The 26,397-nt window shown below is 34.7% G+C and overlaps 5 protein-coding genes and 1 long non-coding RNA gene across 9 annotated transcripts; 5 read left to right on the top strand and 1 right to left on the bottom strand.

Moving 5' to 3' along the window:
- The first annotated feature begins 529 nt into the window (after positions 1–529).
- Positions 530–3,188, top strand: LOC130988947 (uncharacterized). The gene is made up of 7 exons (XM_057912957.1): positions 530–918; positions 1,926–2,080; positions 2,162–2,432; positions 2,522–2,621; positions 2,779–2,912; positions 3,013–3,097; positions 3,143–3,188. The coding sequence occupies exons 3-7, from the start codon at positions 2,240–2,242 to the stop codon at positions 3,186–3,188; spliced, it is 558 nt and encodes a 185-aa protein (XP_057768940.1). The 5' UTR covers positions 530–918; positions 1,926–2,080; positions 2,162–2,239.
- A 15-nt stretch (positions 3,189–3,203) lies between these two features.
- Positions 3,204–4,687, top strand: LOC131006796 (replication factor A protein 1-like). The gene is made up of 5 exons (XM_057933936.1): positions 3,204–3,341; positions 3,418–3,584; positions 3,797–3,920; positions 4,079–4,246; positions 4,422–4,687. Exons 1-5 carry the CDS (start codon positions 3,228–3,230, stop codon positions 4,443–4,445), a joined length of 597 nt encoding a protein of 198 aa, XP_057789919.1. The 5' UTR covers positions 3,204–3,227; the 3' UTR covers positions 4,446–4,687.
- Positions 4,688–4,888: 201 nt separating this feature from the next.
- Positions 4,889–5,677, bottom strand: LOC131006797 (uncharacterized). The gene is made up of 2 exons (XR_009095768.1): positions 5,113–5,677; positions 4,889–4,963 (listed from the first exon to the last, which is right to left on the bottom strand). It is a non-coding gene; the product is annotated as an uncharacterized LOC131006797 (long non-coding RNA).
- Positions 5,678–12,248: 6,571 nt separating this feature from the next.
- On the top strand, positions 12,249–14,909 carry LOC130988889 (uncharacterized). The gene is made up of 4 exons (XM_057912892.1): positions 12,249–12,489; positions 12,598–12,631; positions 13,029–13,942; positions 14,122–14,909. The coding sequence occupies exons 1-4, from the start codon at positions 12,249–12,251 to the stop codon at positions 14,907–14,909; spliced, it is 1,977 nt and encodes a 658-aa protein (XP_057768875.1).
- Positions 14,910–15,539: 630 nt separating this feature from the next.
- On the top strand, positions 15,540–16,602 carry LOC130988798 (ATP-dependent DNA helicase RRM3-like). Its single transcript, XM_057912787.1, has 3 exons — positions 15,540–16,235; positions 16,335–16,499; positions 16,546–16,602. Exons 1-3 carry the CDS (start codon positions 15,540–15,542, stop codon positions 16,600–16,602), a joined length of 918 nt encoding a protein of 305 aa, XP_057768770.1.
- Positions 16,603–17,882: 1,280 nt separating this feature from the next.
- Positions 17,883–25,723, top strand: LOC131006792 (uncharacterized). Of its 4 annotated transcripts, none has more exons than XM_057933932.1 (14): positions 17,883–18,099; positions 18,240–18,329; positions 18,610–18,732; positions 18,957–19,124; positions 19,209–19,292; positions 19,432–19,568; positions 20,829–20,873; positions 21,175–21,939; positions 23,336–23,578; positions 23,662–23,811; positions 23,897–24,034; positions 24,132–25,024; positions 25,343–25,394; positions 25,507–25,723. In XM_057933932.1, exons 1-12 carry the CDS (start codon positions 18,079–18,081, stop codon positions 24,802–24,804), a joined length of 2,637 nt encoding a protein of 878 aa, XP_057789915.1. In that variant the 5' UTR covers positions 17,883–18,078; the 3' UTR covers positions 24,805–25,024; positions 25,343–25,394; positions 25,507–25,723. The 4 variants fall into 4 exon arrangements, with proteins under 4 accessions (XP_057789915.1, XP_057789914.1, XP_057789913.1 ...); XM_057933931.1 differs by having other exon boundaries at positions 25,324–25,394; XM_057933930.1 differs by having other exon boundaries at positions 21,145–21,939.
- Positions 25,724–26,397: the final 674 nt, after the last annotated feature.

The raw sequence follows: 26,397 nt of genomic DNA, 5'->3' as shown, positions 1-26,397 counted from the left end.
CAGTTTTGAAAAGATTTTCATTCATTTGCTAACTAAATATTATACGTCGAGCCTTAGAATTTCCAAAAGAAATAATCTCTTAACCATCTCTTGCGAGTGTATGGTTGGATTTATTCGTAAAACGAGGGTGATAGATTCTAGGTGATTCGAAAGGTACTGCTAAAGGAGGAGGGTCGCAACCATCTCTTGCGAGTGCGTGGTTGGACGGAGCCTAGGAGTGGCGGACGGTCCTTAAAACGCGACAGGACTGACTCCGAAAGCAGTTTTCGGCTAAAGGAATAATGTTGGTTTATGTTATGATTAATTTTGTAGTAATATAGAAGCATGTTGGGTCATTATCTGAGAATCTTTTCTATAATACGATTAAGCTTCGATTAATCTTATCCTATGTGGCAGCCCTCAAATCTCACCATCTCAAATTCCTTAGCCTACGTGGCATATATTCTCCCAGCCCTCAACACACGCTTTAGGTTATATTCTCCTCCACACACGCGTTGACTACCATATATTCTCCCAGTCCGTTGCCTCAATCACGGTGCAAGCAGCGTTTCTCACCCAGCCTGCAAGCAGCGTTTCTCACCCAGCCGTCCGTTTACTGCCTCAATCACGGTGCAAGCGGCGTTTCTCTCTTTTTGCTTGGAGGCTGGAGCGTTGACTACCAATTCACCCAGCCGTCCGTTTACTGCCTCAATCACGGTGCAAGCAGCGTTTCTCTCTTTTTTTCATCTACTCCCCTAAAAATTCTCTCAATCTCAGTGACGTTTCACTGCAATCAAGTCAGAAATTCACTATAAAATATTGTCGGAAAGATTTATTTTTTACCATGTTCGATTCTTTCATTCATACCACTGATTTTCACAAAACTTCACAAATCCGCCGCTCACCGGGTGTTGGGAACGGCCGTTCGACCGTTATAAGGTGCGTTGTCCCGTTGTAAATGTAGATGTAAATCTTTCCCTTTTTTTAGAAAAAATATGATATGGTATTGTTCACCAGTTGTTTGATAAAATGCCTAAGAATATAAGTGAGATTTTAGATTGTGTTGATTATACGCTAAACTTAAATCTATATGATACGGATTAATTGAATATAAGTGGAACCAATATGCCTAAGAATAATTCCCATGAAATGCTGGAGAACAACCATTCCCATTTTGTGTTAGATTGTGTCGCTGATGAATTTGGTTATTGAAATATTCATAGTTGTTTTTTATTGTGTTTCTGATGAATTTGTTGATAGATATAATTTCATATCAAAATTTCTATTGGTGATTATCAATGTCAGGAATTTTATGTCACTGAAAATATAATGATGCTTTTTGCATGTGCTTGGTGTATGTTGTAAAAGCTAATATTACTATCTTCTAATAGATGCACTGTTGCTAATGTTTATAATGCTCCACTTCTGCTTTATCTGTGGTGCTTGTGTTTATGATCCATCCGTAATATTGTTTACCAACTGGAAGATGAAATGCCTAAATGAAATTCAAATATTCTATTGTCTACCAACTATGGTGAGCGTGTTGGGATATGTTAGTTGTTTTTCATCCTAATGTTCGACCTTATGTATAACGTGTAGATGTTTTAATAATTAGTAACAAATCTCAATTTTTGTTGAAATCATTTTCGCTTATTACATCATCTGGCGAGCTCATAATGTCAAGATTTTTCGGAAATAAATTTATACTGATGATTTTTGCATCTGTTTAGTGTCTGTTGTAAAAGCTAATATTACTATCTTCTAATAAAGGTATTGTTTCTAATGTTTATCATGATCTATTTCTGCTTTCCTTGTAGTGCTGGGTTTATGATTCATCACTTTGACGAGACCTTGCTTATATATTTTGTGTGAAATTTTTGTGCTTTATTATTAATTAATATCTTTAATTTCATATCATATATATTGGTTTATGACTTTTTTTATAGCTGTCCACATGTCGACGACTAATGGATGTATACGCTTGAGTGCCCTCGACGATAAAATGAGAAATAAAACTGTAACTGTCAGAATCCTTCGCTTGTGGATTCAAAAGGACATGTCAGGCAAAGAAGGCATAGAAATGATTTTAGTCGACGAATGAGTAAAATTTTAGTGTAAATTAACTGTCATTCCAATGGTCCAGTAAACGTGGTTCTAAAAATGACGCTTTCTTCTTATGTAGGGTGATAAAATCCAGGCTTCCATCTCTGCAAGCTACAAGAGTAACTTTTTGCCTTTACTCAAAGAAGGGCAAATAACAATGATAGAAAAATTTCAAGTGTTGAAAAACAAGCCCAATCTCCAAAATGCAAAGATCAATCATGCGTGTAAGATTGGCTTCAGCCTTGCTTCGAAAGTGTCAATGCAAAACGAAAATGTCAAAATTACCGAAAATGGTTTTGATTTCATTTGTTTCAAGGATATATGCATGCACGACCCGACATTCGTCGTGGGTAAGATTTTTCTATTATTAAATATAATACATTTTTTTTGTGATTTACAATGATCATTTTCAAATTAATATTTTCTTCATCTTTTGCAGATATTCTTGGTGAAGTTCAGACCCCAATTATTAACATTGATTGGGTGGAATTCAAAAATAGCAAAGTTTCCAAGAGTGATGTCATTATTACTGATACAGAGTATGACTTGGAATTTTTATTTTATTTCAATCTTAGTATTTTCTTAAATTCCATTTTCATGTGTATATTATATCATTTAACTACTACTTAACAATTATGATTATTTTAATTGAAAGAACCAAATTATGTTTTTTTCATCACTTAAATGTTTACAAAGTGGGACAAGATTGACTTGCGTATTATGGGGTTCGTTCGCCGATCAACTAAAGTCATTTATGGATAGCAAGTCGAAAGAGGATAAAGAGACTGTTATAATTGCATTGCAATTTGCAATGATATCAAAATTCAAAGGTCAGAGCACCTTATTCATGATTTTTTCGATTTTCGTGATTTATTTTAAATACAAAATTTGAATTTTCAATCTACCGACACAATTAATGTCTTATTACAGGTGAAACAAAAGTTTCAACTATGAAGAATGCCACACGATTTTTCATCAGGCCCGATATCCAGGAAGTGAAAAATTTTATTCAAAGGTACATAAATATATTACAGTTCAAAGTTTGCTTTTTATATCTTAGTTTAACATATATCATACAACATTATGAGGATTTTGACAAATTTTAATGGCCTTGACAATACATTAGACGTGGTCTAAGGGGAGAAATGAGCATTAAGTCAACCACTGATATTTCTAGCTGTACTCAAGATTTGAAAAATGACAAGTGGTTCAATACTTCCTTAGCTAGAACCATTAAAGACATCATAAACTCAAATGAGGTAAACTATTATTAATAAGTATTTAAGAATATTATTATAAAGATGGGCCGCTCATTTCCATATTATCATTTTATAGGTTGGCACCTACACGTGCAAAGGGATAATAGTTGACTTTCACCCCACGGAATCATGGTACTACGAAGCATGCGGAAATGAAAGATGTTACAAAGGAATTTCCAAGGGAAGCAAAGTAGGAGATCATTGCAAAAAGTGCAATAAACCAATCAGCAAAATCATTATAAGGTGCATCTAATTATTATTGTTTCATATTTTCTAATAAATTTGCGAATAAGATAATTTTTTTTAAAACTTTTACCTGTTTCTTACTTTTTATAATTCATTCATCTAAACTTTGGATACCATCTGTTTTATAATTTGGTTTTTCTGGAATATTAAAGCCTCTTTATAATATCCAATTCATACTAATTCATTATCCTTTTGCATTTTATAAATAGATATTGCATGAGAGTGCTTGTGGAAGATAGTGGTGAGCAGACGTATTTTACATTGTTTGAGGACTGTGCATTTCATTTGCTGAAAAAAACTGCTACTCAATTACTGGATGAGATGGAAAGTGAGGTAATTTATTCTCTGAAAACAGCTTTTATTCTTTTTTCTTACAATAAAATGTCAGATTATTAATTTTATTTATTTTATTTCAAAATGCTAGAAAAGTATTTTAACTATTCTTTAAAATTTATTTTATTAATTAGAGATGTTATGAATTTTTAAATCAGACCGGTGATAGAAATGGGACCCCTGACATATTGGCCACGTTGCTAGAGAGAGAATTTCTCTTTGTAGTCGATGTGAGTATGAGATTTGGTGCTCGTGTTTGTACAATAAAACAAATTACAGAAGACATTCAAACCATAGCCCAATTTTCTGCCATATCACGTGTTCATGTAAGTTTATCTTATTTTTGAAATGATATGTTTCCTAAATTTCAGAAAGTAGCCTCCATATATACTAAAAATTTGAGTGTGGAAGAGGTATGTTAACGTTTATTCATTCATTAATACCACTAACTTTGATGATAATACTAAGATTATTTTTTCGTTCCCATTTTTTTCATTGCAGGATGACGTTGAAATCATTGAATAAACATGTTCCAATTCAACGTGCACTCAAATTACACCTCAAAAACGAAGTTCTAATGATTTGTCTAGAGATGAAGATGACGTTCAGTTCTCAGCAACGAAGGTCTTAAAGAAATAGAAATGTCTTCGAACAATTTTCACTTTTGGGAACTTTTGTTATTGTGATTTTGAACTTTGTTGATGAATACATTATGAGACTATTGATGCATAATACTGTTTGAGTGGAGTATATGACTTCTGAAATTTGGTTTTGTGACCAAACATGTTATAATATATTATTTTCAAATTTATTTTCGTGGTTGATGTCCATTACATATATTTAATTGCCATATATTATTCTCATGACTGAATGTTCACTAAGAAAAAGATTCTTCAAGTTTCTTCTTACCATGGTGTTGAAGTTCTCCCTCTGGAAGTGGGTAAGTGACAGAGCATACAGTACCAATCTCTCTTGCTAGACGATGAACTTCCTCGGCCATATCGATATCAAGGAGACTACCAAATATGACAGTCTTAGCAACCCTGTTCAACATTAATTTAAAGTTAGACCACAACAATTGATTGAGTAGGCTAATTGAAAACTTCAATACAACGATTGCATCTAGAATTCCCCACCACGATGTTTATCAATTACATATATACAAATAAAAGATCTAATACTTGAACTGAACCTTTGTTTCTCCGAAATTTTTGCTTCGCCGGGGGTAGCAGTTGAAATATCCTTTCTTTTTCTTTTCTCCCTCGCCTCACCTAATCATTACAAATTGATAGTGATGAAACCATAATTGGAAATTTAATGAGTGAGCATGTAAAGGGATGTACTTGGTGTGGAGCTTTAGGAGATGGGGAAATGGCAATAAAGTATGGTAGTCTTTTTGCGTCGGGTAATGATTCCCCAATAATCACTTGCAACTGGGAATGCAACGCGCCCCCTACAAGAGGGGGTTATGAACTTCATTCCTCATCAACTGCATATGTGTTACCCTAAAGTTCCAAGCACTCCCTAAATCAGAGCAATTCAGAAGCAGGACCTTTTCCTTTAATACTTGGAGTCTTCTCAGGTTTTTCTGCAACTGAAGTTTCAACAGCTTGGAGCCTACGTGGCTGCCCTCAAATTATTTCTTTTCATTCTCAATCTCCAATGTGGCATTTCATAATCCAATCTATAACTTTGGACGCTAATCTTTTATATTTCACTCTAATCTCTCTTAAATCTTTTATTTATATTTCACTCTAAATCTCCAGTCTTCCTTCCACAAGAGACGGCAAAGTTGCACAGAAAGAAAGTTCGAATTTTTCGTCCTCCAGAATCACGCTAATTTTTCCTAAGCTATTAACTGCTAAGTCTTCTCCTTTCTCCTTCTAATTTGCCTTCTAACTATAGTCATGGCTCAAACTCTCTTAAATCTTTTATTTATATTTCACTCTAAATCTCAATTACTGCAGTCTTCCTTCCACAAGAGACGGCAAAGTTGCAGAGAAAGAAAGTTCTCATTTTTCGTCCTCCAGAATCACGCTAATTTTTCCTAAACTATTAACTGCTAAGTCTTCTCCTTTCTCCTTCTAATTTGCCTTCTAACTATAGTCATGGCTCAAATACTATCTTTTCAAACATTAGACGCTGCATTCATCTCAATTAGTGCAGGATTTTCTTAAAATATCTCTCTATTCACTCACAATCAACATCCTCCTTTTCCACTATAAAAAATGGTTTCAAGATTTGTTTTTTACCAACACCACTCCAATCAGAATCCTACCTATTCCACTTTTGAAATCTACCGCTCCTCGCCGACTCCGCCAATTCACTCACTACCCATAAAGGTGTGTTGTTTTTTATTTTTCTTCTTCATAAGTAGTTTTTATTTTGGTGTTGTGTATTGTTTGACATGTGAAATTTGCATAGGGTAAATTGTAAACTGTTACATCCTGTTTGAGACATTTATAGTTGTGCTTGATTGTGTTGCTCATGAATTTGGTGATCGATTGAATTTCCTTCTTTGGTTGTTTGCATTTTAAAAACAGAATATGCTATTGTGTACTAACTGCTCGACGAAATGCCTAAATGAAATCCAAAGATTCTATTGTCTACCAACTATGGTGCGTGTGTTGGGATATCGTAATTGTATTAGATCATAATATATGACCTTATGTATAACGTGTAGATGGCTGAAAAATTCACAACAAATCTCGATTTTTTGTATATTATTTTTAGCTTATAATTTTTTTTCAACTATAAAGCATGGTATGAATGCTGTTATTAATTCAAGATGTGCGATTTGCATTACACTTATTTATATGCAAACCTGAAGATGTCAAAATTTCTATTGGTGATTATCAATGTCAGGAATTTTATGTCACTGAAAATATAATGATGCTTTTTGCATGTGCTTGGTGTATGTTGTAAAAGCTAATATTACTATCTTCTAATAGATGCACTGTTGCTAATGTTTATAATGCTCCACTTCTGCTTTATCTGTGGTGCTGTGTTTATGATCCATCCGTAATATTGTTTACCAACTGGAAGATGAAATGCCTAAATGAAATTCAAATATTCTATTGTCTACCAACTATGGTGAGCGTGTTGGGATATGTTAGTTGTTTTTCATCCAAATGTTTGACCTTATGTATAACGTGTAGATGTTTTAATAATTAGTAACAAATCTCAATTTTTGTTGAAATCATTTTCGCTTATTACATCATCTGGCGAGCTCATAATGTCAAGATTTTTCGGAAATAAATTTATACTGATGATTTTTGCATCTGTTTAGTGTCTGTTGTAAAAGCTAATATTACTATCTTCTAATAAAGGTATTGTTTCTAATGTTTATCATGATCTATCTCTGCTTTCCTTGTAGTGTTGGGTTTATGATTCATCACTTTGACGAGACCTTGCTTATATATTTTGTGTGAAATTTTTGTGCTTTATTATTAATTAATATCTTTAATTTTGTGTGTTTTGTGTAGAAAACAATGGAGATGTGCCAAAACAAAATCCCAATTTTTCTTCTCTTATTTTCCCTTAAAAAAATGTCACCGAATAAATATGTAAGACTTTACGAATAAATATTATTTAAAATAACCTTATGTTAATGATTTATTTATTCCATGATGTAAGACTTTGCCATTATATTTAAAATAACATTATTTTCATGCAAAAATAAAATAATAACACACACTTTTTTCAATGAATTATAGTAATCTATAATTGAGATTAAATAGAAACGCATATATTTTGGCTTATTTTCTTACCCCTTGATTTCTGTTGATTAGAATGGCGGTCATCCACGAAAAAATGAAAGAACTGCACAAGGCCTCAAAACATAGGTTTTTTCACCGCAAGTGGAACCAGAGAATGGGAATATTAGAAAATCTTGATCGTATCCGTGTTTTATGGTATAAAACTGGAGAGTATGGTAGACAAGTGAGTGATATAGAGGCTGCACTCAAAGTGGTTGATTCCATTCCGCAAGATCACTACTATACGGTCATCGAGATATATAATCGAATGATAGTTAGAAGAGCAGGTCGCGTGGACAAAATCAGCTTTGAGCGTTTCAAGATCGCCCTGGAGGATAAGTTTAGAGATTTATTTCTCGGCGTCCAAGTTATAGATGAGAACTACCAACCGATAGAGATAAGTGATTCGGAGGAGGAACCATCCGAAGATGAGGATGAAGTGATGGATGAGTACGAAGATTAGTTTTTATTAAATATTAGAATTCCTTTTCGTACGTTTTTTTTAAATAATTGCTTTGCGGTGTTTTTTTGAGGTTATGCTTTGTCGTTTTAATAATAGTTAATTTAATAAAAGTTCTTAATTTCGTATTCAAATTCTTATTTTACAGTATATATATAGATATATTGATGTATGTATATATATATGTATGTATATATTCAATTAAAGTATAACTCTGAAAAAAAATTGTCACTATCATTATCAAAGTTTATTCCTTTATTTTTCTTTTTTACGAATTATTATCATTTAAATTGAAACTAACTGTTTCAAATAGAACAAGAACCATTGTAAATCACTTATCTTCAATTCCCACATTTAGAAATCACAAATGAGCTTTAAAATATTCTTACAACCTTAAATTTAATTATGCATAAACTATTTTTATAAAAGCTATTAAACTATTAAATCATCATCCTCAGCTCTGGTATGCTCTCAACTGCATATGTGTTACCCTAAAGTTCCAAGCACTCCCTAAATCAAAGCAATTCAGAAGCAGGACCTTTTCCTTTAATACTTGGAGTCTTATCAGGTTTTTCTGCAACTGAAGTTTCAACAGCTTGGAGCCTACGTGGCTGCCCTCAAATTATTCCTTTTATATCTCAATCTCCAACTGTGGCATTTCATAATCCAATCTATAATTTTGGACGCTAATCTTTTATATTTCACTCCAATCTCTCTTAAATCTTTTATTTATATTTCACTCTAAATCTCCAGTCTTCTTTCCACAAGAGACGGCAAAGTTGCACAGAAAGAAAGTTCGAATTTTTCGTCCTCCAGAATCACGCTAAATTTTCCTTTGCTATTAACTGCTAAGTCTTCTCCTTTCTCTTTCTAATTTGCCTTCTAACTATAGTCATGCCTTCTAATTTGTCTTCTCCTTTCAAAGATTAGAAGCTGCTCAAATCTCGTGCAGAATTTACTTAAAATATATCTCTATTCACTCACAATCAACATCCTCCTTTTCCACTATAAATAATTGTTACAAGATTTGTTTTTTACCAACACCACTCCATTCAGAATCCTACCTATTACCGCTCCTCGCCGACTCCACCAATTCACTCACTACCAATAAAGGTGTGTTGTTTTTATTTTTCTTCTTCATAAGTAGTTTTTATTTTGGTGTAGTGTATTGTTTGACATGTGAAATTTGCATAGGGTAAATTGTAAACTGTTACATTCTGTTTGAGACATTTATAGTTGTGTTTGATTGTGTTGCTGATGAATTTGGTGATCGATTGAATTTCCTTCGTTTGTTGTTTGCATTTTAAAAACAGAATATGATATGTGTACTAACTGTTCGACGAAATGCCTAAATGAAATCCAAAGATTCTATTGTATACCAACTATGGTGCGTGTGTTGGGATATGGTAATTGTATTAGATCATAATATATGACCTTATGTATAACGTCTAGATGTTTGAAAATTCACAACAAATCTCGATTTTTTTAATATTATTTTTAGCTTATAATTTTTTTTTCAACTATAAATCATGGTATGAATACTCGATCGGTTTTTATCTGTATTACATCATGCCTAAATGAAATCCAAAGATTCTATTGTCTACCAACTATAATTTTTTAGCTTATCATTTTCGCTTATTACATCATCTGTATTATTGGATATACTTCCTGGAAAAGTGTAAAATGAGGAATTTTTTACTATTGAATTGAGTGAATATTTTTTATTCGAGAGCCTATTAAGTCATGGAAAGAAATGGATTTGCTCCAATTTATTTTTGTGTTTATATTATTATAAGTTAGACCCACTATTTTTTATTTTTTTATTTTTGTCTCCCTAATCGTCATTATAATAGTTCACTACAATTTTAAGTAAGGGAAAATTAGATGTTCGATTTAAAAAGTATAGGACATCAAAATTGGTATACATATTAATATTGTAACTTATTATAATATATTTAATATTAAAATTAATCTATATTTTTCTTTGTATAAAGTACTACTCACGGTACATTTATAAGTTAGACTTCATGTGCATACCATTTGTCTTTGTTTTATTGTATCTTATTGTTAAGTAATTGTTGAATCTAAGCACTTCAAGTTCCAAATAATAACTATTTGTTGTATCATATTAATGAAACCCTAGAAATGGAAGTGAAAATGATTAAAGATGGTTTATAAAGATATAAGCAAATTTAAAGTGATTGGTGAAGTCATAAGTGAGGTCTTTTCCAACAATAAAATATTATTCGAATTAAATTCACTCCTTAATTAATTAAAAAGTAAAATAAATCTTTGTGTTTACTTACACCTTCTTATCTGATACCTTTAAGGACACTAGCATTTTGTGCATAATAAACACCATTTGTTTATCTACTTTTCTTTATTTGCATACTCCTTATTAACTGTGGCCTAGGGGAATTAATACAAATTCATTATGTTAATGATTTATTTTTTTACCCATTAAGTGATTCGGAGGAGGAGCCATTTAAAGACGAGTATGAAGTGATGGACTACTATATTATTTTTTTATGATTTATTAAGATTATGTTTCATAACTTCTTTCGACCAAGTATATTGTCATTTTATTTGCATTCTATATTATTTAACGTACCAATTCTACAATTATGATTTTAAACGATTACTATTTGATAAATAATCATTATTGACAATGCAGTTAATTTTTCAACTACATTTGAAGCAAACAAAGATATATGCGCTATTGATGATCAATAAAGCCTCATAATGCTTCAAAACACATGTGACAAACCAGATACCCAAGGTTATATATTACAATCTTTTAGACGGACAATTGTTGCTTATGATCCGAATATCACCATCATTGAAGAAAACAATTGTAATCATCTATTCCATTACTATTTGTTTAATATATAACCATTTTTAAATCAGGATTTTAAACTAATAAACTGTATAATATCTTTATTGTTTAACAGACGCAGCATACCTATCATGGTTTCCTCAACAAAGGACATGTGCTGTCATTTCAACAGAAAGGAATAGAGTTCAACGTGACGCAAGTTACTTATACAATGATATAGGTACATAGTAAACAAGTCTATTTGTAGCAACAATCTACTAATATTACTTTAATATTGATTATATATTATTACACATTTTAATAACTGATTAATTATTTTAAACAGCCACAAAATACTCATCCTACATTGCTAGACAAAGAAGACGTCAAGTCATAGCAAGAAAAAGAAATTTACCTCTACGAAATGCAATTGCTCTAAAGCCTGATACAAGTATGTTGTTGATACATTCTGAAGCATATTTTAACATTATAAACTTCATATACCAAAATTTTGATAACATTATATAACTAATGTTTAAATAATCTTCCACATATATGTTATGCCTCAAACTAAAGAAAGAATATGTTTTGGCTCCATTATATAAAGTTCGTATGCAAAAAATTTGATAACATTGTATGACACATGTTTAAATACTCTTTCACGTAGATGTTGTGGCTCCAACTAAGAAACCAAGGTTGACGAAAAACCGGAGTTCTCCAAAAAAAATCGGTATGCATCTATCACAACTATAAGATTTTTTATATATATTTTATCTATTAGATTGAGTATTATAGAAAATATATTTATTTTTAATGTTATTTAGCTTTCTTATAGTAACCTGTCGTTATTTATATGTTAACAGAATATTTTGATGTCGGTTATCCTATTTATAAGTGTGAGTATTGTAAGGCAAAGATGTGGGGCGGAGAGAATGTGGAGCAATATTAATAAAAGAAAGAATATGTTATGGCTCCATTATATAAAGTTCGTATGCAAAAAATTTGATAACATTGTATGACACATGTTTAAATAATCTTTCACGTAGATGTTATGGCTCCAACTAAGAAACCAAGGTTGACGAAAAACCGGAGTTCTCCAAAAAAAATCGGTATGCATCTATCACAACTATAAGATTTTTTATATATATTTTATCTATTAGATTGAGTATTATAGAAAAGATATTTATTTTTAATGTTATTTAGCTTTCTTATAGTAACATGTCGTTATTTATATGTTAACAGAATATTTTGATGTCGGTGATCCTATTTATAAGTGTGAGTATTGTAAGGCAAAGATGTGGGGCGGAGAGAATGTGGAGCAGAACAAATCTAAAACCCCAAAATTTTCTTTATGTTGTTTGAAAGGCAGAGTCGTCCTTCCACTCCTGCAAAATCCACCTCAGTTGTTGAGCGATCTTTTGGAAAATAAGCACCACAAGAGCAAGAAATTTATCGAGGATATTCGTGCATACAACATGATGTTCTCATTTACTTCGATGGGTGGAAAATTGGACAATTCTATTAACAAAGGTGCAGGTCCTTATACATATCGTTTGGGAGGTCAAAATTTACATCACATTGGTAGTTTGTTGCCACTGGAAGGGTGCACTCCCAAATTCTCTCAACTATATATTTTTGAACCAGATTGTGAAATAGAACACCGTATGAATGCTGTGAGGTTAGTCTTACACTAAAATTTCTAACCATATATAACTCTATCAATATTTTAGGTTTAGTTATTTTAATTATTCAATAAATATTAGGGTAAGGTTAAGTCATAAATTATGATGATTTGTTGCGTTTATTTTTTGGTGGCTAAATTTTTACTAGATTTGTTATAATATTTTTTTGTTAGAATAATGTATTGATTCATCATCGATCTATTATAAATATATGTTGCTACATTAAGATGATTTCGTCAATTCAAAATCCAAAACAAATGATTTAATAACCTTGTTGCTTTTATAATATTTTTGTTCTGTAATCTTTCCATACTAATTTAAAATTTTGTTCAATTTAAATAAACGATTGTTTTTTTTAACATGTTTGTATCAATATATTTTACAATTTTTCAGTAAAGGAAATCCGAAAGATTTGGATGATTCAATTGTGCTTGATCTAAAACAAATGATTGACAGCAACAGTCCTTATGCCAAGATTTATCGAATGGCTGCTGATCATATATCAAGGAATACATATCTTGATTTGAAAATTCGATTGATAGGAAAGAGATCAAAAGATGGTCGAGCATACAACATGCCAACGGCACCAGAAGTTGCAGCTCTTATTGTTGGAGATTTTGAGACAATACCCGACAAGAGAGATGTAATTGTCGAGAAGAGGTGCGGAAAACTTCAGCGCATCGATGAATTCCATCCTTCTTACCTTCTATTGCAGTACCCGCTTATATTCATTTATGGTGAAGATGGATACTATCTAGATATTCCACATGCCGAATTCGACGCAAGCAAGAGAAATAAACTCACATTAAGAGAGTTTTTAGCATTTCGGATACAAGACAGAGAGAATGAAGGACACCAACTTCTACTTGCAAGACGTTTGCTCCAACAATTTATTGTTGATGGATACACAATGATGGAAACACAGAGGTTAAAATGGTTTCGTCACAATCAACCAGCCCTTAGGTCCGAAAGATATGTTAACCTAAGAGATTCTAAGATTAGAGGAAATGTCAATAGTTCATTTGTTGGTAAACCAATCATACTACCGTCATCGTTCACAGGAGGAAGGCGGTATATGATAGAAAATTACCAAGATGCCATGGCTATATGCAGGTGGACTGGATATCCGTCGTTGTTCATAACTTTTACCTGCAACCCAAAATGGCCAGAAATCACAAGGTTTACTGCTAACAAAGGACTACGACCAGAAGATAGGCCAGATATATCAGTTCGAGTATTTAAAATGAAACTTCAAGAACTTATAACTGATTTGAAGCAGGGGAAAGTGTTTGGTGAACACACTGCACGTAAGCTCCGTCTATTATTTTATAATTTGATATAGTATTCATACATTGACTTTACTTAGGTTGTGACGGTTATCTTTATTTTCATATAGTTGTCTCGACCGTTGAATTTCAAAAACGAGGTCTTCCACATGCTCACATTGTTCTTTTTATAAAACGTGAGTCTCAACGTTACTTGTCAGATAACATAGACAATTTTATAAAAGCAGAGCTACCAAGTAAAGAAGACAACCCCGAACTATATGATGCTATCTCTGAATGCATGATTCACGGTCCTTGCGGAGCTGAAAGACCAAACTCACATTGCATGGTAAATTCAAAATGTTCAAAGGGATTTCCAAAGAATTACAGTAGTTGTACAAAAGTTGATGATAATGGTTACCCAGTCTACATGAGAAGAGACACAGGCATCACCGTGGACAAAAATGGAGTGGCACTTGATAATAGGTATGTGGTGCCATATAATGTGTTTCTAATTATGAAGTATCGAGCTCACATCAATGTTGAGTACTGCAATCAGGGACAATCTGTGAAATATCTGTTCAAGTACATCAGTAAGGGGAGTGATAGGATGGGAGCTAGAATAACTGATCAAAATAATGATGAAATTAGTGAGTACGTTGATTGTAGATACATTTCTGCTTGTGAGGCTATGTGGAGAATATTTGAATTCGTAATTCACCATCGGACTCCACATGTGGAACGTTTATATTTTCATTTGGAAGGAGAGCAAACATGTGTCTTTAGAGATGGCGATTGCATAGATAATGTTCTCGACAAAAAAACTATTGCAGAATCACAATTTCTGAAGTGGATGGAATTTAATAAAAATCACATGGAAGCACGACAATGGTTGTACAGTGAGTTCCCTCAGCATTACGTATGGGAAGCAGATAAAAGAAAATGGAAGATAAGAGACAGAGGTGTTGCCGTAGGGACGCATCTTCCACGTCCGTCCATCTGCCGGTGATATGTACCATCTTAGAATGCTGTTGAATCATGTCAGGGGTGCAACATGTTATAAAGATTTTCGAATTGTGAATGGAGAAGTGAAAAAAAATTACAAAGAAGCATGTTACGCAATGGGTTTGTTAGATGACGATAAAGAGTACATTGATGGAATTGTAGAGGCAAGCTATTGGGGTACAGGAGATTACCTAAGACGTCATTTCACAACACTGCTCTTATCAAATAGTATGTCAAGGCCCGAGGAAGTATGGATACAAACTTGGCATTTGTTGTCAGACGACATACTTTATTTGAAGCGGAAGGCTCTTAACAAGCCAGGTATTTGTATTTGTTAAATGTTTGGCATTCCAACTTTTTAAAAAATATAAAAAGGTGTTTTAATTATTATTGAAACAATGATAGTGATAACAGTATAGTTAAATCGTTAGATATATACATATATATACATATATATACATATATATAATATTTTTAAATACTTCTTCAAAAATCACTTATAATTAAAAGAAAAATATTTCATCTATATTTTGCAGATTTACAATTGACAAATGATCAATTAAAAAATCTTACTTTGGTTGAAATTGAAAGATTACTTGCGGCCAACTCAACCAGTCTAATTAACTTTCCCAACATGCCGATACCAAATGAAGCTGTTATATCTTGTGCTGTAAATCCACTTATTTTGGAGGAAACGTCTTACGACGTAGAGAAAATGAAGACAGAGCACGCAAGCCTATATCATTCTTTATCAGATGAGCAAAGAACTGTCTATGACAGAATAATGACTGCAATTGATACAGGCGAGGGGGGATTATTCTTTCTGTACGGACATGGGGGAACAGGGAAAACATATATATGGAAGACCTTATGCTCAGCCTTACGTGGTAGGGGTGATATCGTACTTCCTGTAGCCTCAAGTGGTATAGCTTCACTACTCCTTCCCAAAGGTAGGACTGCACACTCTAGATTTGGTATACCATTAGATTGCGATGAGAACTCAACATGCAACAAAATTAGACCTGATACCGATCTCACCGGACTTCTCAAGAAGACAAAACTTATCATTTGGGATGAAGCACCAATGACGCACAGATACTGCTTCGAAGCATTGGATAGAAGTCTAAGGGATGTTATGAGATCGCATATAGAAAGTTGTTCTACAAAACCATTTGGAGGTTTAGTTGTAGTTTTAGGAGGAGACTTTAGACAGGTGTTGCCAGTTGTCCCTAATGGAAGCAGACATGATATTGTGCATGCCTCGATATGCTCTTCTCAACTATGGAATTCTTGTGTAGTTCTCAAGTTAACTAATAACATGAGATTACAGGTACTTAATCATAACGTATAATTTTATTACTATCTTACTCATACTAAATTTTGTTATTTAACAAATGTAATGATATTCAAATAAATCTATTCGTGTCAGCGTGGAACGTCTGCATCCACTTCTGAAGATACTAAGGAATTTGCAAAGTGGATACTTGACGTTGGTGATGGTTCTGCTGGAACCATTCTTGGTGATGGAGAAGCTGATGTGAGAATATCTGATGATATTCTTATACAAAATGTTGAAAATCCTATTGCATCCATAGTACAAAATACTTATCCTGATCTATTGCATACATCGTCTACTCCAGAGTCTTTCAAAGATAGAGCTATATTGGCACCCACTAACGAAATGGTGGATTCAATAAATGATTTTACCATGTCTCTGATGTCTTCTGAAGAAAGAATATACCTTAGTTCGGATTCAGTATGCAAAGATGATGGACAAGTTGATATGGACGATGAAGTATTTTCAGTTGAATATCTTAACACCATCAAATGTTCGGGATTGCCAAGTCATGAAGGAGGGGTGCATCATCATGCTTCTCAGAAATATCGATCCATCAAATGAGCTTTGTAATGGCACAAGGATGATAGTAACAAAGCTCGGGAACCGCGTGATTGAAGCAAAACTCATTTCAGGAAATAATGCAGGCAAAAAGTTTGCTATTGCCAGAATGATAATGAGTCCATCAGATTTGACTAAGTTTCCCATAAGATTTCAAAGGAGACAATTCCCGTTGAATGTTTGTTTTGCTATGACGATAAATAAAAGTCAAGGTCAGTCACTATCAAACGTAGGTCTATACTTGCCAAAACCTGTATTCACTCATGGCCAGTTGTATGTTGCTATCTCACGAGTCACTAGCAAAAAAGGTCTCAAAATTTTGATATGTGACGAGAATGGCCAAACAAACAACACAACGACTAATGTGGTTTACGATGAAATTTTCGATAGATTGTAAGGTAAGTATTATATATTTTCGGTAATCAACATCATATTTTATAATTCGTATAAAAATCTCTTATTTTGTCTTCCAAAATTTATGAGCAAGTTATGTACTATTATTTTATTTATGTTGAAATTTTATGATATAATTTCAGGAATTGTCATTGTCTTGCTTCAACTCGGAAATGTTTGGAGAGAGCACCAAGAAGTTTTGGCTTATTTTTTACCATGCAGACTCTTCACACGGACATGTACTTGATTATTTAATGGAAATAAACAAGAACTTTGTTCTATACTTTTTAGTTGTTTATGTTTAAATATAGATTACTATATTTTAAATATTATTATTGCATAAAATATTATTTAAGAAATAATTAATGTATTAAAATTTAAAAATTATCACCTAAAATGATAGCCCGTCGAATTTCGACGGGTTACTCACTAGTTATAATAATAAGGAATTCAACAGGGTATTTCTATCTTAAAATTTTATTATTGAGGGATTTGTGAACACTTGTGTTAATGGAGGGGTTGATTTCTAATTATTCAAAAATTGGCATGTTAAAATTGCTACAGTCAAAGAGTTCATATATTTATAGCTAAATTTTAAAGTTCATGTTAAAAATAAAAAAGTGAGTAAAGTATAATCAAAATACTTTCAATAAAGCTTGCAAATAGACACGTCTAAAAAAGCAAACGGAGAGAACACAAAACAGTAAGAGGTGAAAAATTGAAGCGAGGGACTAGGTTTAATTCGTCAAAACGATGTCGTTGGCAGTATATTGGCACAAGCAAATACCAGAGCGAGGAGCATAGCATAATAGACAAAGCCTGTTTCACTTCGCTCTCCCACCCTCTATCGCTACTCACACATAGCAAACAAACCCTAGAAACCATGTCGGGCGGATTTTTCAGGGTATCCATTGTCTCTCCTCCTCTAATGACGCATTATCTATTTCTATTCATCGAATCTCGTTTTTTTGAATCATGATTTGCCTGAATTGGATATATCTGTTGAATTATTGTTTTATTAATTAGTTTTCATTTCTGAACTAGGGCACCTCCGCCGATCAGGACACGCGATTCTCGAACAAGCAAGCGAAGCTTCTTAAGTCTCAGAAATTCCCCCCTGAACTGGAAAATCTGGTTTGTTTTCTGCAATTCTCATTTCCCATGAAGCTTTGCCTATTTCTCCGCCGTTCATTCTTTCTTCAACTATGAACTTTCTTGGGTTCTTTATATGTTTCTTTATCTGGCTATCATTGGTTAATCCACTTGCTAAAATGGATTCGCTGGACGTCAAGTGAGGAAATTTATGTCACTGGCAAATATTTAGTGTATTAATTCTTTTTCTGCCTTTCATGATGATGAAAGGGGGAAGTCTTATTTTTGCTCTTTGATTATCCTCTTGTTTTTTAATGTTTAGGTGGACATGACCAAAGTGAAGATGGATGTTATGAAGCCCTGGATTGCAAAACGTGTAACTGAGCTAATTGGGTTTGAAGATGAAGTGCTCATCAATTTCATTTATGGTCTTTTGGAGGGAGAGGTAATTTGCTTTAGTACTCGAATGCTTACTCTAACATACAATGTTATTTGCATAGCTTTTGCCTAGAGTAGAAATGTCATTTGTTGGTATTAAAGTGAGGCTTTCTGACAATATTCCACGGTTGTCCTAAGCTGAAAATGTGTTGGTTCTGCCAACTGTGCTGTTGTTTGTTGAAGATGGATGAATTGTCTTTCCTTTAATGATTAGAATGTCACTGGATGCAGGCAGTGAATGGGAAGCAGGTTCAGATTCAACTTACTGGATTTATGGAGAGAAATACTGGGAAGTTTATGAAGGAACTCTGGTCATTGCTTCTCAGTGCGCAGCAAAATGTAAGTGGTGTCCCTCAACAATTTCTGGATGCGAAAGAAGAGGAAACTAAAAAAAAGAAGGTCAGTCTTGTGCTTTATTGATATTGTGGATGGTCTATTGCATGTATTAAGTACTCTATCTTTGTCAATAATCCTTCTCTGCAGGCAGAGACAGATCGTATAGCTACTGAAATTCAAAGAAAGAAAGAGAAGGAGAAGCAAGAATATTTTGAAGAGAAAGCAAAGATGGTAACTACAATAATTTCCATGCAAGAGTTTGATTGTATAAAAACAGAACCTTTTCCCCTTAACTCTGTTTCTGTTTCATTGCATTCAGCTTGCTTCTGCAATTATTTCGGTTCATATCCTTTACCTCAAACTGCTGTAGGACGGTGATGGAGCAAAGTCAAGAGATAATCATAGTGAGTTGGAGCCTAATGTGAAGCATGATGCTAGGGGTTCTACTGTCCAACAGGCAAATGATAAAGAACGGCACAATAGAAATGGCCGGAGAAGAAGCAACAGGTTCTAGTTAAAGTTTATGCGACTATTCTGAAGATTTTTCTAAGCTTTTCTGTCATAATGCTTTCTTGATGAGATTGGATGTAAAACATAATTAAAATGGAGCACAGTTCAATTTGTTCAGTGTGTAGCTTTCTTTGGCTCCCAGCATCTTGTGAAGGCTATACTTTGTTTTTATTTGGCATCAGTTGCGCCAGGGAAGAGTTAGACATAATTTTTCCCTGAGAGCTGATTAAAATTTGAGTTACGAAAGTGCTCTGAATTTTTGTGATATCACTCTTTCCTGTTGGCCAGTGGAAATATAAAATCTGTTCATGCAAGACTTATTAGGGAAGTTGAAGAACTAAAATTATGGAAACCTAGAGAAAATTTTCAGCCACCGGTACCCTAGATGGCAGGCTGCTGATTTTTCAACAAGTGTGGATCTCTGGAGTCTGTTGTATAAGTGTATATTTCTGTTAACTAATACTGACTTTATTTGGAGTGAGTTCCCTTGAAATGTTTATATCTAGGTCTAGTAGATGCCTTTTCGTTTTACCTCGAAAGATGTTGAATATCCTAAGGCGTTGCTGGTCATCATCACTCTTTAATCTGCCATTATAAGAATTAAAGATGATGACCAGTTGGAAAAAAAAATAATATGAGCTGACTGTCCTATACGATCTTATCTTTTTTTTTTTTTGCCCCACTTATTTAACTTGGAATATTGCTATCACTGTTACTATTTGGCTTAGAAGGTTTCTTCCATGTTAGTATTGAATTCTTATCTGGTTTCTTGACGATTAGATACTGTTAGGGGAACTTTTGAGGCTGAATTCTATTGTGTGAAACTTGATCAGTTTGTTATTTCAGTTTTAGAAATGTTGATGCGTGAGTCAGGCCTGTATTGGAGTTGATGATAGGGTCTGTTTGTCTCTGACAATTCTTGGAGTAGCCTGGAAAAAGTTACAACTGCAGCTATGTTATTTATGAGCTGGTGCCCATAAATTCTTAATGTTAGCTTTATTGTAAAGATGCTTTGCTTGAATCCTATCCCAAAATCCTAGTAGCCTGGAAATATGAAAACTAAAGTATTAACATGCTGAATATGCTTGGAATCACATAACTGTGGCTTCTTTCTCAGGTTACTGTTTCATAACAACAAATTGTTGAGGCAGCTATTATTTTGATTTGTCATACTCCAGTTTTCATTAAGAGAAATCCCAAGTACCATTGCTTGCTGTCCTGTGCTATGTTAGACTAATGTGCATTCCATCTTGATAGGGGTTCGCGCTCTCCTGATTCACCTAACCACTCACTATCTTCCAGGTATGTATGAAGATCTTTCTACATTCCACCAATTATATCGACTTAACTGATCTTTTTTCCATATTTCATTTGAGAGCGTTCAGTCTCACCTAGCAAGTCTGATTCTAGAAGTTACTAGAAGTAGGTTTCCAATTAATTGATAAGTTTTTTTTCTGTTACCGTTTTTTGATTCGGTTTCTTAGATCTTGTACTTATCCAGGTTCGTTTTCCTTTTAGTAGTAATAGTAGTCTATATGTTAGTTTCCTGGGAGCTAATTTACTCTGGTTGCAGTTCCTGGGAGCTAATTTACTCTGGTTGCAGTGAACGCCGGCGGAGGTCAAGAAGTGTTTCTGCGGCACCACCATCAAGAAGTCGCTCCATTTCCTCCGAAAGACGCGCTCGCTCTCCGCCAAGACGGTCTATTTCGCCTCGCCGGCGTCATGTTGTTCGACGATCTCGCTCTCCAAGGCGTAGATCTTACTTGAATCGGAGATCGAGGTCCAACTCTCGGCGCAGATCTCCTTCCCCTGTACGATATAGAGTTCGTTCTCCAAGGCGTCATAGATCACGATCTCCCTTGCGTCGTAGGTCACGGTCCCCAGTACGACGTAGGTCACGGTCCCCTGTGCGACGTAAGTCGAGGACGCCGATACGGAGATCACCAGTTCAGTATAAGTCAAGGACGCCTTTACGACGGAGATCCCTTTCCCCTGTGCATAGCAGATCGCCATCCCCTATCAGAGGAAGATCTCCAATGCATCGCCGGTCGCCATCTCCTGTGCATCGCCGGTCACGATCTCCGTTGCGGCGGCGCTCTCCATCTCCACGTCGTCAGTCTCCTTCTCCTGCAAGAAGGCGGCACCGACGTTCTTTGTCAACTTCATCGCATCAATCTATGTCTCCTACTAGACGGAGGTCCTCTATGCATGGTAGAAAAAGATCATGTACTCCAGTGAGTCGAAGATCTCCTGCCCCTCAAGAATCAAGTTCCCCCTCAAATGTTCGTCGAAGTTCTCTTTCACCAGTCAGGAGAGGATCAATGAAACGGGCAAGATCACCTATTCATTCTCCTGGAGAAAGAGCAAGGTAATTTGATTTTATTGATCGAGAGAAGGGTGTGCTTCATCTTCACTACATTGCAATAACTGAGTAAAGTTAATAACTCAAGAAAGAAGGTTCCACAGGTAAAACGCCTGCCCAGCTAGGATGCCAATCCCTCAACAAAAAAGAAATCAATGTATCTACTAAAGTGATGACATTTAGCTTAAACAGTTGCTATCTAGGCTTATCGGTCCATAGCTGGGAATTTGATTGCAAAGCCCATAATACTAAAAGTAAACAATCAAAAAACTAATCATTTAATCAGATAATAAAATTTCTTGAAACACAATATATTAATCAGACTTCTTCCTTGGAGCTGCCTCCCATGGACCTGCATGGACCTTAGGTAGACACACTAAGATCCAACCCACACTTTCTAATTCATACCATTTATCTGCCTTTGATCCATAAGAGTTGGTGTTACCGTTACCACCACTCGCTATTTTATTTGAGTGTTGTAGTCAGCTTTGGCATGCCTGCTGTTCGTTTCATATTCTAAGTATTTTTAATGCATGCCCAGTCTACAGATCTTCAATCTGTTACTGAGATTGTGCACTCTTTTTTATGCAATGTCTAGATATGTAACGGAGAACCACATATGGACAGATGAGTTATTTTGTATGATTTTGATGCAACCTTTCCAAGAAATTGACATAGACTATATGGCAAGTTGAAAAGGCTAATAACAATGGTTTAGCATACCACAAATGGGCTTAACCACTTATGTTATCCTCCTTTGCCTTTCCCTTTATTTCATTTTATTTTATACTCCCTCCATCCCGTAAGAATGTATCACTTAGGGGATAGCACATGTTTTAAGAAATGTTTGGTAGATAATGTGTTGAGTGGAAAAAGGGACACTCTACTTTTTACATGTAGTGTTTTTAAGGGATAAAAATGTAAGAAGTTGTGTGGGGTCATCATCATGTACCAAAATAGACGTGATACATTCTTATGGGGCGGACGAAAATGGAAAAAGTGATATATTCTTATGGGACGGAGGGAGTATTATTTTATGAAGAGTGAGTTCCTTGATGAAAAGTAATTTCCTGTGTTTTTAGTGTGTTAAAGAGTTTGATTTACATCAGAATCATGATAATCACAGATTGCAGGCAACACAATCATAATAATAATATTATGTAACTAGCTGCATCTGGAACAGGAAGTCTCATTTTTACTTTTAAAGATGGTCCAGAAGTTCTAGATTTGTTTTTGAAACTCAGTGGTTGTGACTCCTGCAATTCCTAGAATTTCCTTATAGCAGTAACAAGTTTGCAAAGTGAAGTACTTTAAGTTTTTGCATTCAAAAGTGAGTGCTCATAAGCAAGTTGAATTTGATCTTCTGTGCTGTGCTGATCCACTTTTCTCGCGTTTGCAAAAGGCATGAAAAGTACTCTCCTGCTCGTCGTGGTTCTCCCAGTGAAAGAGCTGAAGTTCATTCAGGGAACCGTAAAGTAACAAAATCTGCGGAACGGAGGCCTGTTGTATCTCTGAGGTCACCACAGAGGGATGTGCTGGATCAAAGAGATTTAGGTGGGAAACCTCGGAACTTGTCACCTTCCTTGGAAAAGTCCCCATCTAGATCAGATGCTTCTAGAGGCAGAAGTGACAGTGAAGAACGAAGGTCTAAGCTTCTACCAACTCTACATTCTTTCCATGGATTGATATACTTATTTGGTTGGTGAGTTCAATAGTTTGCTTTTGTAGGTCTATTAGTCCTCGTGGTAGCCCCCGCCAAAGGAGGGGAAGAATGGCACCGCCCGAGAGTCCAGATCCTTTGCGAAAAGCTGCTGATCCTAAAACTCGTCGAGATGATTCTAGGAAAATTTTGGATGATGAAAACAATTTATCTAGCAGGTTTCATGAATCCATCACTATTTAAGAGATTTATATATTTTTCATATAATTTCTGCTTTTAGCATTTTTCATGTTTTGATCTTAGGGAGATTGGACGGTACAAAAAAAGGTCTTCAGGGAAAAGTTCTTTGATGCCAGTGCGTGATAAGGGCTCACTGGAAACTGGTGATACTCATGATCTAACTGATAGCACAAAGTCAAGAGAGCGACAATTGACAAACAGGTTGCTGTTGGTACACTATCTTTTACTAGTCTGATGACTTTGATTTTCTCTAGCTGACCTTTTCTGATGTATATTCTACGTTTATGTCTATAATCAGTGACAGGCTACGTGACAGTTCCGATCATAAAGAACACCGCGAACGGCAAGAGTTGTCGACAATTACAAAAACCACTGATGTGAGTATGAAAAGTAGGGAATATCGTGATTCTCCACGAGCTAAGGATATGAAAATTCCTCGCACAGAAGATGATGAGAGTGGTTTTCGGTTCCCAGAAACAGAAGGTTTGCCTAAATTGTTGAGGAAGTCTGAGCAGAATGATCGAAATGGTTTATCAGATTCTCCCCTAAAGGAGGAAACTGATGATCATATAAGTAAAGTCAAAGAAAAGAGGAAGCAGAGGAAATCGGATAGACAAGATGCAGAATCAGATGAGTTTTCTAGCTATGATTCCCATGAAGACAAGAAGGAGATCAGGAAGAAGAAAAGAGAAGAAAAAAAATTGAAAAAGGAGATGCGTCGACGACGACGGGAAGAGAAACGCCGTAAAAGGGGTGAAAGGCGTTCAGAGAAGCAAAAGCTGAAGTCAGGTGATGCTAGTAGTTCGTCATCAGATCTTGCAGGTGATAATTCTGAGGATGAAAGTGTTAAAAGGCGAAAGTTGCGAGCAAGCAATCCTGAGGAGACTGAATCTGAGCAGAAAAGGCTAGAGATAGAGCTGCGTGAGAAGGCTCTTAAGTCACTTCAAGCCAAAAAGGGCTCTGGAAATTAAATGTTATGATGCTCTAGAATTTATAGCCGTTATTTGTTATTGTTATGCTCTTATAATATTTTCTTCAGTGCTAGACCTTGCATAGTTTCGGGTGACTGTACTTCTGATACCTGCTTAATGTGATTTGTCTTTACTGGTGGCAGCTGAAATGGATAATTGAGGATTTCCTGAGCTAGTATCTTGAGTGAAACTTAATGCTGCTTTCCTGCTATCATTTCTGGTAATATAAGTCTTCCCTTGTCTGGGGAATCTGTTTGTTGTTTCTTGAATATATGCAAAGCGATCATCTTATTGCATGGCTGTGTCATGTTTGACTTGTGTTGTATGCAATTATGTCTTCAATTCCATATCTCAGATGAATATCATTTTTAGTTTCTGTGGGTATAGTGTTGAGGTTCTCTCTCCTGACCAATCTAACCTTTTAAAATTTTGGGCTGATTGATAAACTAGTGAAGGTCTTGACAGTTTTTTTCTCAACTATAACTTTGTTACTGAAGAATCTTTCTGATTAATTGATAGATATGTTATTACCATATAGATGACTTGGTTGAGCAGATCTTCGCAGCTACTCAGTTTGGACATTCAATCAGGTGAAATTCTATTTCTACAGTTTTTCTCTATTCAATAATTAATTAGCTGGCTTAAGCAAATTTCTGTTTGTAAACTATTAAATTACTGATTTGGTCTCCACTTGTTTGGCAGCTTGAGGATTGTCCCCAAGCAATTATGCAAGAGAAGTGATATAACAGCTGAGATGGTGACATTTGAATTTCAATTCATTGGTCTAGCCTTTAACATAGCGTGTGTCAAGCTTTTCTTGGTTTGTATATACACTTTTAATCTCTCACCCCTGCCCCCCCACCCACAACACTGAACCTGTGTTATTAGGTATGTATATATATTTGAGGGATTCTGATTATGTTGTTTGTGGCTCTTGAGGTACTTGACATGATGGCCTTTTCCTTCTTTTACATTCCCCCCCTTAACGAAGCTGTATTTGACGTTTTATAGGTTTTGCACAGTTGTGCCTCTATGTGAATTACTTTCCTACCTACACTTTCTCATCTTCAATCTCTAAGAGATAAAACTATTTCAGTTGCGTACTTGTGTTAAACTACATTATGCACCATAAAATTGTGTTTTTAAATGAATTAGGTGCAGTTCTATGCTTTTTCCTTCCGGGTTTAGGTTTATTTAAGTGACTTTCTTTTTGCGTGTTAGTTCTTTAGTTGTAAAATTGTGCTCTTAGATTGCTCTGGGTTGCTGTTGCAGAGGCTGCTTCTCAGTCGTTTAGTTTGCTGTATCCGTTGAGATTATGTTGCAGCAATTGTACTATGCTCCAACCAAAATACCAGCAACTATCTCAAAAGGTTTTGGAGCTTAGTGGAAAGCTGATTTATCTGTTGTCTACATGGATCAAAGCTTATATTAAGTTTGTTTAATTGTTTTGGTTGAATTTTAATTTGGATGATTGATATTCAACGGGGGTTCGAGGAAGTATTTAGTGCGATTATTTCTTATCTTCATTCAGGTGTGAGGTTTTTCAAATAATTGATTCATAAGTGCACTATTTGAAACTGAGTTTTGAGTTCA

Source organism: Salvia miltiorrhiza, chromosome 1 (genome assembly GCF_028751815.1).
Source record: "Salvia miltiorrhiza cultivar Shanhuang (shh) chromosome 1, IMPLAD_Smil_shh, whole genome shotgun sequence".
Lineage (NCBI taxonomy): Eukaryota > Viridiplantae > Streptophyta > Magnoliopsida > Lamiales > Lamiaceae > Salvia > Salvia miltiorrhiza.
Note: the sequence above shows the minus strand (reverse complement) of the source record. Positions and strands in the feature narration are given on the sequence as shown.

What these genes read in the sequence shown, in the direction of transcription:
- LOC130988947 (XM_057912957.1), top strand. Translation starts at nt 2,240, where the DNA reads ATGATAGAAAAATTTCAAGTGTTGAAAAACAAGCCCAATCTCCAAAAT. An exon ending in GTCATTATTACTGATACAGA is followed by an intron (nt 2,622 to 2,778) that starts GTATGACTTGGA and finishes ATGTTTACAAAG; the next exon opens with TGGGACAAGATTGACTTGCG. An exon ending in AATGATATCAAAATTCAAAG is followed by an intron (nt 2,913 to 3,012) that starts GTCAGAGCACCT and finishes GTCTTATTACAG; the next exon opens with GTGAAACAAAAGTTTCAACT.
- LOC131006796 (XM_057933936.1), top strand. Translation starts at nt 3,228, where the DNA reads ATGAGCATTAAGTCAACCACTGATATTTCTAGCTGTACTCAAGATTTG. An exon ending in ACATCATAAACTCAAATGAG is followed by an intron (nt 3,342 to 3,417) that starts GTAAACTATTAT and finishes ATCATTTTATAG; the next exon opens with GTTGGCACCTACACGTGCAA. An exon ending in ATCAGCAAAATCATTATAAG is followed by an intron (nt 3,585 to 3,796) that starts GTGCATCTAATT and finishes TTTTATAAATAG; the next exon opens with ATATTGCATGAGAGTGCTTG.
- LOC130988889 (XM_057912892.1), top strand. Translation starts at nt 12,249, where the DNA reads ATGTGGGGCGGAGAGAATGTGGAGCAGAACAAATCTAAAACCCCAAAA. An exon ending in TTCTATTAACAAAGGTGCAG is followed by an intron (nt 12,490 to 12,597) that starts GTCCTTATACAT and finishes TTTTTGAACCAG; the next exon opens with ATTGTGAAATAGAACACCGT. An exon ending in GTTTGGTGAACACACTGCAC is followed by an intron (nt 13,943 to 14,121) that starts GTAAGCTCCGTC and finishes GTTACTTGTCAG; the next exon opens with ATAACATAGACAATTTTATA.
- LOC130988798 (XM_057912787.1), top strand. Translation starts at nt 15,540, where the DNA reads ATGCCGATACCAAATGAAGCTGTTATATCTTGTGCTGTAAATCCACTT. An exon ending in CTAATAACATGAGATTACAG is followed by an intron (nt 16,236 to 16,334) that starts GTACTTAATCAT and finishes TATTCGTGTCAG; the next exon opens with CGTGGAACGTCTGCATCCAC. An exon ending in AAAATCCTATTGCATCCATA is followed by an intron (nt 16,500 to 16,545) that starts GTACAAAATACT and finishes CGTCTACTCCAG; the next exon opens with AGTCTTTCAAAGATAGAGCT.
- LOC131006792 (XM_057933930.1), top strand. Translation starts at nt 18,079, where the DNA reads ATGTCGGGCGGATTTTTCAGG. An exon ending in TGTCGGGCGGATTTTTCAGG is followed by an intron (nt 18,100 to 18,239) that starts GTATCCATTGTC and finishes TTTCTGAACTAG; the next exon opens with GGCACCTCCGCCGATCAGGA. An exon ending in ATGGTCTTTTGGAGGGAGAG is followed by an intron (nt 18,733 to 18,956) that starts GTAATTTGCTTT and finishes CACTGGATGCAG; the next exon opens with GCAGTGAATGGGAAGCAGGT.